The following is an 11,824-nucleotide window of genomic DNA, read 5'->3' as shown; positions in this document are numbered from 1 at the left end:
CAGGAGGATAGTGCCCCCCTATTTTCCTAATGGTCCTGTCCACGGAGCTGACTCGCCGACTCCTGCCCGCTGCATTGTGGGAAACACGTGCGAAGCCGGGATGGCGGTGCCCTGTTGGAGATTCGCTGCTCGACCTCTGTGGCAGAAGATTTCAGGCTCAGGAAAGCTTTCTGTGTCAGTAAAGTCTGCTGTGCGCAGTGTTTCCTCCACTCGTCACACGCGGGGCGCACAGAAGCCCAGCCCGGTCAGTGCTGCGTCCCCCTGGGTTCTGCATGGAGCTGTTTGCCTGCAGAGGCTGCCGGTCATCTCTCAGGAAAGGAGCCCTATTGAGCAGCGGTTCATGGACCTGATGCAGCAGGTAATCTGCAGCTAAAAAGCCCTGGGCAGTTTATGTAAAGGTCACTACACTTTCATATCAAGCACCCTGGCACCTCCTAATGAGGCTGAAGTTGACTTCTTATTGGAATGTTCCGTTCCACCTTAAGTGGCCGCACCACTTAAGGTGGAACGGAACATTCCAATACGAAGTCCACTTCAGCTATGTTACTGTTACACTCTTAAAGTGAAATGGTTCTTCCGATTAATGTGTTGTAGAGGAAGAACCCTTTTTGGTGTTATATAGAACCATTTTCCAAAAGGTTCTGCCTAGAACATACATAGAATATAAGCCTGACAAGATATATCGTAATCCTGATAGATTTTGTCGAAACACAGCATGCTTTTCTGAACACGTCGTGTACATATCATCAGTGCTTGTAAAACAGTGGCCAGCTGTGTGTCATTATACAGGGAGCAAAATGAGCCCAGTTTAAATTGATTTACTGCAGCACAGGATGCCAGATATTGAACACAAATCATTCTATTCACTGCTTTTGATGGTATTCTTCAAAGCGTAGGTTATTTTTTTCTCCATTCCAACTGACCAAATGTCTGAAAAAATAAACATTGTGACACATCGTACAAATTCCGTTATTATATTTTTGCCATATCACCTCTAATACAACACCTTTTCCATCAATCTGAAGGACCGTTTCACCAAGCAAGGAACAATTCAAGCATACTTAATGGTTAACCATTCCCTTTACTAAAGAAGCCTTGGAAAAGCATCTATTTTAAGAGTTTAGGAATGGTCTAATGAGAGGACACCAGCCCTGGTCCTGGAGATCTGTCGTCCTGCAGAATCTAGTTCTAACCACAATCTGCACTAAGTAAGATCTCTAGGTCTAGGTAGAGAGACGACTGATCTAGGCTATTCCTACACTTCTAAATTATATGGCTTTCAAGGGCTCTTTAATAAAGGGAGCCACAATCTACTATACCTGCTCCAGCTCGGTGTCTTTTCCAGAGGTTCCTGATTGGCTGGATCAGATGCATTAGTTGAGGTAAGTGGGGGCAACCTGTTAGATGCGGGTTGGAACTAAACTCTGCAGGAAAGTAGGTCTCCACGATGAGGGTTGGAGACCACTGGCCTAGGTGATGGTGTTGACATTAAGGAATAGGGATGGGATAAATGTATATATTTTTAGGAAAACTATAAATTTTATGCATTGCATTCAGGGCATACATTTTGGCTGTATATGTGTGATGTGTCTCCTTATACGTAATTTGTGTGCTACCTGAGGCAGCTGATTGATTTTAACTGTGAATATGAGCAATGCGTCATGAGCAAAACGAATAGTCTGTTGAAATATCCGATCACCCTCGTATGAAACTGAAAGATAACTTCATCAAACAAGCTTTTTTGAAAAGTTTCTACTGGCTTAGAATAATCAGTGTCCAGTTGTGTAAAACTGGCTGTGTGTTTAGTGTAAATTTTAAGTTTGATGATATCTTTTTAAATAAATTACTGAAAAGGACTATTGAGTTTCCCCCAACTGGTACAGATGTGTATGGATTTAATTTAAGGGCATAGTGGCGAGTAATGTGATTACTTTTCCCAGGTAGTAACAAGTAAAGTGCCATGGATTGCTTTACAACGGGATAATCCAAATGTGAAATCTGCACCCGACTCTAGAAAAACACGCATTTGAAAAATGACAAAAGTAGCAAGCACTGCTAGACACATACAGGCTTAGATTAAGACCCAATCCCATTTCTTATTTTTACCCCTACCCCTCGTTTTCAGTTGTCACCTTGCCCCTTGGAACTGAGTTACAAGGGGTAGTGGTTGAAATCTTCCCTATGAAATGGGACCATCAAATAAAAAAGAGCGTTACTTCATTAACAGCTACTAGTGGTACTCTGTAGGTGACTCTGCCAGTCTGCAGTGATAGCAGAGGAAGGTAAAATTCAGCTCCTCACTGCTGGGCTTTAGTTACATTTAGGGTATCATTTGCACACAAAAAGAGAGGATGCAACAATTATGTAAAATAGCCCACCAGTAATTCTTCAGTGATATGAGACTGAAATCAGCTATTTGCCAGATTCTTGTTCCTGAGCCATCAGCATACCACTAGTAATTTTTTATGCTTGTTATGAAGAAAAGGACCATAATGCACTGAAATGACATTAAACTAAGATAATACAATGACCGCCCTTTTTTTTAACTGAGGAAAAAACATTATTTTGCATAGCCCTTTTGCCGGTTTTCCTTTTTTTCTCATAACACTCTGTTCGGAGTGTGCCTCTAAAAAACCTCTGTTTGGAGGGCTGTGTAGCCCTAACACTTTGCCCTACTCTAAACAAGAATCGGGACACCCTACCCCTAGACGCGAACACACAAAACAGAAGGCTAGGGGCAAGGGGTGAAACGGGATTGGGCCTTAGACTAATGAAAGAGCTTGCGGTTATATTAGCCTTTGTACTGTCCCCAGTTTGGAATGCTTAATCTTGACCTGGCTCCATTTTAAGTGTTGTCGAAGATATTGCAGAGTTTTGTTTAAGCAAATTGTAGCCTTCTGTTGTGGGTTTTGTTTTTGTAGATGGAGCTGGAGAAAAGCCTGCTGTCAGATCATGAGCTGAGGCTGCTAGAGGATGCTGAGCGCATGAGCCGCAAACAGGAGGCCGATTATGACTCTGATGAAGAAGAGGAGTACGGAGGCCAAGAAATTGTCATGGCACAAGATTTGGAGGATGCATGGGAGCAGAAACTGAAGCAGTTTCAGCCTGCTTCAAGGACAAAAGGTGTGTGGTTAGTAGGCATATAGCTTTACTGAGGATTATTCTAGTAAGAACTTGAGTGGCAGTGTTAATTTACAATCTGCTGTTGTTTTGTGACCCATACACTTCATTATGCGGTTGTCTGTAAAAGTGGACAAAATTTGTCAAAATTCAAACTTCAAATAAACAGTGACTCTGCCAGTCTAGCAGTGCAAGAATTAGTGGTGGGCTTAGTTTTGGGTAAGAGTAAAAGCTAAGAAGTTTTCTTAACAACTAATATCAGACTACAGCAGCAGTGTCACTGAGTTCAGGCAGGTTGCTTCTTCTTCCCATACTCTAACTATATAGCTGATAAATATTAGCATGCACAGCAACGAGCTACTCAAACATGCTAAGTGCCACATACTGAGTCAGTGATCTCCGAACGTTTCGTAGCTTCTGACACCACAGATGTGAGCTCGTCAGAGCGCTGCCTGGGAGACAGCTTGGTGCTGCTGGTGAAACAGGATGTTGGCAGTCAAAGGCTCTGGCTCCTGCCTCAGCTGCCGTGGGAGGCAGGAGAGACACTGAGACAGACAGCAGAGCGTGCCCTCGCCAACCTGCCAGGTAACTCTTCCTCTACCCTTTCCTGTATATCATTGAAGTGGAAACTTCATAGGAGAAGGAAAGAAATTCTTTAATATGTGTTTGATAAGCAAGATTAATAATCATTTTGGCCCATTTTTTTACTGGACACTCACTTTTAGTTTGCAGGTTGGGGGGAATAGGAAAAAAAACGATATTTGGTTTTATGACAGTAATACTGGATTGGTTTTGTGTACAATTTAAATTAAGCCTAGTCTTGGTCTAAACTGCAATGTTAATGAAACAATGATGTTTCTCAATTGAAAGTTGACTCCCCTTCAGTCATGGCTCTATTCCTAGTTCATTCTTAAACCAAAAAAAAGAAAAATGTTTAAAATATAAGGGATACTTTGGACCATTTGGGAGGGGAAGTGAGTGGACACAGCAGTGCAAAAACCGAAACAGAAAAATTCTGTAATTTGAACTTCACTTTAACGCAGCATCCGAACAGCAAGTGCAACAAACTAAGCAACAGCAACAGAACACTTCTATTATAATCAGTGAAGCTGTCTACACCAGCTTCAAGTGGCAGAGCATGACAAGGTGCAAGAGAAGCGTTGTTTTTGACGGTTTTTGTTTTCTACCCATTGCATTGCTCTGCCTTTCCACCTTAAGATGGAAGAGGTGGAGAAAAGGAGAGGTTTGTGACCCGTCCAGTATAGATTAGAAGGATGTTAACAGAAAGAAAAAGTATTTGGAGAGAAATTACATGATGTTGCAGGTGACTGAATACCTCTTGTTTTGTCACTGATCGAGAAGGACACTGTGCTAGTTAAGTTACCAGCACAAGGGTGGTATGAAGCTATTGTAAGGTTGTTTAGACTACTGATGTTAAAATATACACTCACTGGCCACTTTATTAGGTACACCTGTTCAATTGCTTGTTAACACAAACAGCTAATCAGCCTGTTCCATGGCCGCAACTCAATGCATTTAGGCATGTAGAGGTGGTCAAGACAACTTACTGAAGTGCAGACCGAGCATCAGAACGGGGGAAGAAATGTGATTTAAGTAAGTTTGAACGTGGCGTGGTTGTTTGTGCCAACTGGGCAGGTCTGAGTATTTCAGAAACTGCTGATCTACTGGGATTTTCCCGCACAACCATCTCTAGGATTTACAGAGAACGGCCCGAAAAAGAGGAAATATCCAGTGAGAGGCAGTTGTGTGGATGAAAATGCCTTGTTGATGTGAGAGGTCAGAGGAGAATGGGCAGACTGGTTTGAGACGATAGAAAGGCAACAGGAACTCTAATAACCACTTGTTACAACCAAGGAATGCAGAATAGCATCTCTGAACGCACAACATGTCGAACCTTGAAGAAGATGGGCTACAGCAGCAGATGACCACACCAGGTGCCGCTCCTGTCAGCTAAGAACAGGAAACAGACTACAGTTTGCACAGGCTCACCGAAATTGGACAATACAAGATTGGAAAAATGTTGCCTGGGCTGATGAGTCTCGATTTCAGCTGCAAAATTCAGATGGTGGGGTCAGAATTTGGCGTAAACAACATGAAAGCATGGATCCATCCTGAGTTGTATTAACGGTTCAGGCTGGTGGTGGTGGTGTAATGGCGTGGGGGATATTTTCTTGGCACACCTCGGGCCGCTTAGTACCAATTGAGCATCGTTTAAATGCCGCAGCCTCCCTGAGTATTGTTGCTGACCATGTCCATCCCTTTATGACCACAGTGTACCCATCTTCTGATGGCTACTTCCAGCAGGATAATGCACCATGTCACAAAGCTCATATCATCCTAAACTGGTTTCTTGAACATGACAATGAGTTCACTGTACTCCAATGGCCTCCACAGTCACCAGACCTCAATTCAATAGATCACCTTTGGGATGTGGTGGAATGGGAGATTCGCATCATAGGTGTGCAGCTGACAAATTTGCAGAAATTACGTGATGCTGTCACGTCAATATGGACCAAAATCTTTGAGGAATGTTTCCAACACCTTGTTGAAAGTATGCCACAAAGAATTAAGGCAGTTCTGAAGGCAAAAGGGGGTCCAACCTTTTACTAGCAAGGTGTACCTAATAAAGTGGCCGGTGAGTGTATATACACACTACATAATCAGCATAGCTATTTTCTGGTACATCCGTGTTTTGCTTATTTGCACACGTTTCCAGAGTAGACACCTTCAAGGCTTTGTGACGCAAGGAGATACTACATGAAAGCTCGCTTGCTCTTGGGACACAGCCAAACATCACTTGTTTACAACAACACAGACTGTCTTTAAAAACGGCCTTACTTTCTTTAAGGCTCGGCACACACACAAATTGGCTCTTTTTTTCCAGATGTTTCATGGGATTTGCTGCGGAAGTTTCTAACCACAACTAGCATAAAGGAGAGTGACAGAAACTTTCAACTGTACAAAGACATTTCAATTTAAAATGGACAAAAATCAGAATTAGGGTGTAAGGTCTGGGAAACAGAGCAATGAACATTTATCCTACAGGTTCTGAAATGTGATATTGGAGTAAAATAAAAAAAGCCTTGCTTTTGCTATAATAGTAGATTTATATCCCATTCAGCATCACACAGCTGTAGTATTTTTACATCCCATTTAAAACACTATACATTGTCTTAAACTGTGTTTCATTTTTGGTGGATGATGCATTTGTATTTATTTATTCATGAATGACTAATCTAAACCTTACATTGTAAAGCTTTGAACGCTTGGTTTTTCTTATCTAGATGCAGAGTTGAAGGCAACGTTTCTGGGCAATGCCCCTTGCGGATTTTACAAATACAAATTCCCCCAAAACATTCAGACGGAGAGCAGAGTAGGAGCCAAGGTTTTTTTCTTCAAAGCCGTGCTGTCTGGCAGTGGCCACTTGCCACTACAGAAGGACTCTTTTGCGTGGGTGAGGACGGATGAGCTGCAGGATTATCTCAAACCGGAATACCTGAAACAGGTCAAGCGCTTCATTATGAATCTGTAATGATGGAAGCTGGCCAAAGAACTGGACTCTGTGGAAATGTCATTGTCTTGGACACTTGCTCTCTCCTCATAGTGGGACGGTAACAAATGGAATGAGTGTACCTCATCTCTTGTGATTTGGAATAGAATGTCCCAATCCATTTCTAGGGCAACCCCTTGTCTTAATCAGTTATGGCTCTGTGACGGAGCGTGACATAGCTGATAAAAAGTCCAGAGTTGATTAGTTGATTGAATAAGGTTTGGCGGACAGTGTGTGCCTGAGTAATAATGCGGGCTAGATTGAATTTTGTTACAGAACAATACTGTGGATTATATTAACTTAGCCCACCATTCCACCACAGCCTGAACAGATCTGTTATACAACATTAAAGATGATAACCTGATCATTTCTGTTCAGTCTCTAGTTTTTTTCCTTTTCTCTCACAATCGGGGTTAAATTGATTCTGATGGTGTTTGTGAAGAAGTGGGTATGTTGACCCATTAATCTCCAGTGACTGGAGTTAGTATGATGAGGTAAAATGCCACCAAACGTGTTCAAAACCCCCTCCCCCCAGTCATTATTTAGTTTCTAGTAAAGCCATCATTCAGTATACATTATTCATTTTTCAGCATGTATTACTGAGTAGAGCAGATATACAGTAATCCACTTGCTTAAAGAAGGAGAAAGTCATTGGACAATAAGAGGAAACAGAAGATTTGTAAATTGCTGCAGTTGTTTTCAGAACAATGAACTGACCACCCTGGAGTCTAGACCTCAACATCATGGGAAGCGGAAAATGCAACCAACTTTTTAGACTGAACTGTGAAGGGGTGGCTGTAGGTTTCTTAAAAACTAAAAGTGAGTCTCCTGAAAATAAGGGAAGCTGTAATAAAATAAAGAGTGCACACTAAATACTGAAAACATTGGTATTGTTAGGTTGTTGAGGCTTTTATATAACATTGTTTTAAATATATTTTCTGATGCTGAAAAATAAAATGGCCATTTCAGTTTTTACTGGAAATTAAATAAATTACTTTTGCGTGTCAAGACATCCTTTTAGCTTTTTAACCGCAGACTGAAAAAGAAATAACTTGTACTTAATTTCTGTTTTGGATGGAAATTAACCTTTGTCTGTTCATGTTTTTGTTACTCGGTTTGGTGGACCCGCATATAACAATTTATGTAAAAATACCAGATGTTTAAAATATCAGAAGTGGTCAGTGTAGAGTTCTCCTTTAGCAGCTGTAGCTTGTCAGCAGCCTGTCCATGTTGGCCCCACACACACACACACACACACACTCTAAAAGTAGGCCATGTAGGAGGAAAACAGAGTGAAGGACACAGCACCCCCACACTTTTATTTCCTGTGGGTTCACCCCAACACAGTGTGAAGTCTCTGAAAATGTGTTATTTTATATGTTCTTCACAGAAAATGAGCAAAGGCCAAGGAATCTGAGGTTGAAATAATAAATTGCGTCATTTTTTTCATTGAAAATGGGTCCCACAGACCCCAACACCACACAACGGTTGAACAAATCAAAGTTTGGTCTCTGACTTTTGAATATTACTAAAGTTATACCTCAGATGAACATCTAACAGTACATATTTTTTATGTAATTATTCATGATCAGATTTGGATTTGAAATAAATTAATAACCCCATTTGAACAAAAGATTAGATTTAATGAAAGTGATAACTCACTTTTTGTTCATATGATCTACTCAGTTTGAAAGCATTTGTAGGCCAGGCCTGCTGTGAGAAAGGAAATGTAACAAATCTGATCCAAGTTTAATAGATTTAGTATTATCTCATGCTAGCATGATAACTAACTGTTATTCCTTATTGGTGGTGTTATTTTTGGGAAGGAATTATTCTTCAAGTTGGCCTTTTTATGCAGTCTGCTTGTAATCTTTACAAGATTACACCTCAAAAGTGAAGTGGGTGCTCTTCTTGAACATTTCCACTAGTGCTTAAGAGTTTGGTGTCTTAGTAGTGATATAAACCATACATTTATATAAAATACTAGTATTTGCAGCCTCCAGCTTCAGAGGTAGGACTGTCTGCAATTTTTACATAATTGCCTGATCGCAGTTATTTGAGGTGATCGCAATTATTTAAGCTCACTGCAATTAGCTTTTATAACCCTGTTTACTTCACAACAAACAGAATGCAAATTGGGAGCTAGCAACAGCTGGGAAGCGAGATAGCTAATCAGCCAGTTTGGCTAATTTAGGCTGGTACTTTAATACAATTTAATTGCCTTTTTAAAAAAACTGATTTTATTTGTATGCCAGTTAATCGTCAGGTAACATTCCATAATTGTGACAGGCCTAGCCACAGTTTTCATCTGCTTTGTAGGAAGATAACAAGTAAAGAAATATCAGGTGTGTCCATAATAATGAACAGAACTAGTAGATTGCTTAATGACTGCGAAAGCTGTGTTACAACATTGACCATGATGTTAAAATTAATGTTCAGAATGTGTCGCATTTACAAAGTGGTAGTCAAATCTTGATGTGGAGACAGTATTTTTATGAGAAAATTGTCAACTAGGCTAAATCTCAAAATAGAGATTTTATTAACTCAAATAATGAGATATTACAAACAAAAGTAGTGCTTACTATGTTCAATTTGACTAGTATTCAGTTGAAAATGGTACAGAAACATTGTATTTTACATTTACTGTATGAGATTTTGTACACATTTCTGCTCATTCTGAATATGGTGTCTAAAATATGTTCTAAGAAAGTCCTGATAGGAGCATGTTTACCACTGTGTTGCATTACCTTTCCTTTTAACAGCACTTATTCATCTTTCGGAGACTGAAGGCACAAACTCGTCCAGTTTTTTGCTGTTCTTTCATTATACAAGTCTTACGCTGTACAACTGCAAAGGGCTTTCGTTCTCGTATTTTGTGCTCCATCACACATTTTCAATAGGAGTCAAGCAGGTCAGTCTAGCACCCGCTGTCTCTGATTATGCAGCCTTGCAGTTATAACACATGCTGAAAGTGGCTTGACATTGTCATGTTGAAATAAGCATGGACATCCCAGTAAAAGATTGTACCTAAAAGGCAGTATACGTTGCTCCAAAATGTGTATATCTGGATGGTCCTTTCCTTCTTTGACCCAGAGAACACAATGTACATTCTTTGCATAAATAGTCTGAAAGGTTGACTCATCAGACCACAATACATGCTTCCACTGTGCATCAGTCCATTTTAAAGGAGCTTAAACTCAGAGAAGTCAGCAGTGTTTCTGAAATTCTTTTTGTAAGGCTGCCGCTGGACATAGTACAGTCTTAATTTGCATTTTTGCAGTGAACTGTGTTTATTGATAATGATTTGTCCATGTATTCCCAAGCCTATGTGGTGATATCCATCTCAGAAGCATGCCTGTTTTCAATTTAGGACCGTCCTATAGACTACCCAAGCATGATTGCATTACCTGTGTAAGATGGTTTGTGAACATTTCACAGCATTGCCAGTCAATTTGCTCCTGTCCCAACTTTTTTGGAGCATGTTGCAGGCATTAGTCCCAAAATGAGCTTGTACAAAAACGTGTTTGCAAAGTTGATTGTAGATAAAATACTAAACGTCTTTCTACTATTTTTGATTAAATACAGGTCAAAGTGGATTTACAAATTCACTACTTTCCGTTTTTATTTGTTTTACACATTGTCCCAACTTTTTTGGAATTGAGACTTGTATATGTGTTCTGTTGAATTACCATTTTAAGCCAGAGACCTGACTTAAGTATTAATTGAGTACAGTATTTAATATGATTTAATAGCTTCCCATAATACTTGACTTAATGGAAAAAATGCTTAAAACATCTAAAACTGCTTGATGTATATTAAATAAATTTATATAGTCTACAATTATTGTAGAGTACATAGTAACAAAAATTATTAGTTAATAAAATGCAAAACCTGTTTTGATATCTAAAGACCTAAAAGTACAGTGAGGAAACTGTCCATAGAGTTTTTTCTAATTGACAAAACAGCTCAAATTTAGTGTCAGGGCATTTTGTGGCACTGGTTGTCCAATATAAGGAAATCTTAATAACCCTTATATTTATTTTTCTAATATTATTGACAGTTGGAGTTTTGGAAAAACAAAGAAGAATTCCAAAGGTAACTTTGGACACTAAGTTATGTCATAAATCTCCCATATATACACAAGTTGCCCAAATATTATTATAATTTGAATTGTTCTGAATCAAGCCACTTATTTATTACAACTCCTTGTAGTTTTGTGTGAGAGCCATATTCTTATTGTACTATTTTAGTTTTTGGTCTAATCAAGTTACTTTTTTATGTTATTATTTGTATTATTTTGTGTACTATTCGGGTGGTGAATCATTCTTAGAACTGCAGTAACACTGTGTTGTGCTGGTATGAGTGGATCAGACACAGCAGTTTTTAAACATTGTCTCCACTGGCTGTCCACTCTATTAGACATACCTTGTCCGTCCACCTTGTAGTTGTAAAGTCAGAGACGGTAGGTAAAGTGTCGCTGCACAGTTTGTGTTGGTCAGCCTCTAGTCCTTCATCAGTGGTCACAGGACGCTGCCCACAGCTGGTTATTTTTGGTTGGTGGACTATTCTCCTGGACCAGGAGAATAGTCTAATATACTGGACTAGTCCAGTAGTGACACTGAGGTGTTTAAAAACTGATATTTCAAACGAATACTGGGTGAGGTATTTACAGTCATGCAAAAGTTATAGCACCCAAAAATGACACATTTTGTAGGTTTAAACTTAAAAATTTGCACAAAAGTCTGCAGAAAAGTTGAGGATTCATTCATTAATTTTCACTTAGAAGATCAACAAAACATGACATCTGACCTGGTGATCACTTTAGCAAATTGCTGTGTTTGTGGATTGTCACAAAAATGATGTAAATGCTACTTTACACTGAGGTGTTCAAAAACTGAGTGTCTGATCCACTCAGACCAGCACGTCAGTGTTACTGCAGGGCTGATCCATCACCCAAATAATACCTGCTCAGTGGTGCTTCTGTGGAGGTCCTGAGCTTTGAAGAACAGGGTGAAAGTGGTCTAGCAAAGTATGCAGAGAAACCGATGGACTGCAGTCTGTAATTGTAGAACTACAAAGTGCACCTGTACGGTAAGTGAAGCTGATAAAAAGGACAATGAGTGTAGAAATAAG

General features: G+C 39.8%; 1 protein-coding gene across 1 annotated transcript; it reads left to right on the top strand.

Annotated features, from left to right (window-relative positions):
• Positions 1 to 68: 68 nt before the first annotated feature.
• On the top strand, positions 69 to 7,055 carry mrpl46 (mitochondrial ribosomal protein L46). The gene is made up of 4 exons (XM_017699526.2): positions 69 to 358; positions 2,922 to 3,123; positions 3,535 to 3,705; positions 6,426 to 7,055. The coding sequence occupies exons 1-4, from the start codon at positions 101 to 103 to the stop codon at positions 6,671 to 6,673; spliced, it is 879 nt and encodes a 292-aa protein (XP_017555015.1). The 5' UTR covers positions 69 to 100; the 3' UTR covers positions 6,674 to 7,055.
• Positions 7,056 to 11,824: the final 4,769 nt, after the last annotated feature.

Source organism: Pygocentrus nattereri, chromosome 15 (genome assembly GCF_015220715.1).
Source record: "Pygocentrus nattereri isolate fPygNat1 chromosome 15, fPygNat1.pri, whole genome shotgun sequence".
Lineage (NCBI taxonomy): Eukaryota > Metazoa > Chordata > Actinopteri > Characiformes > Serrasalmidae > Pygocentrus > Pygocentrus nattereri.
The sequence above is the reverse complement of the archived record's forward strand: the minus strand, read 5'-3'. Positions and strand labels throughout refer to the sequence as shown.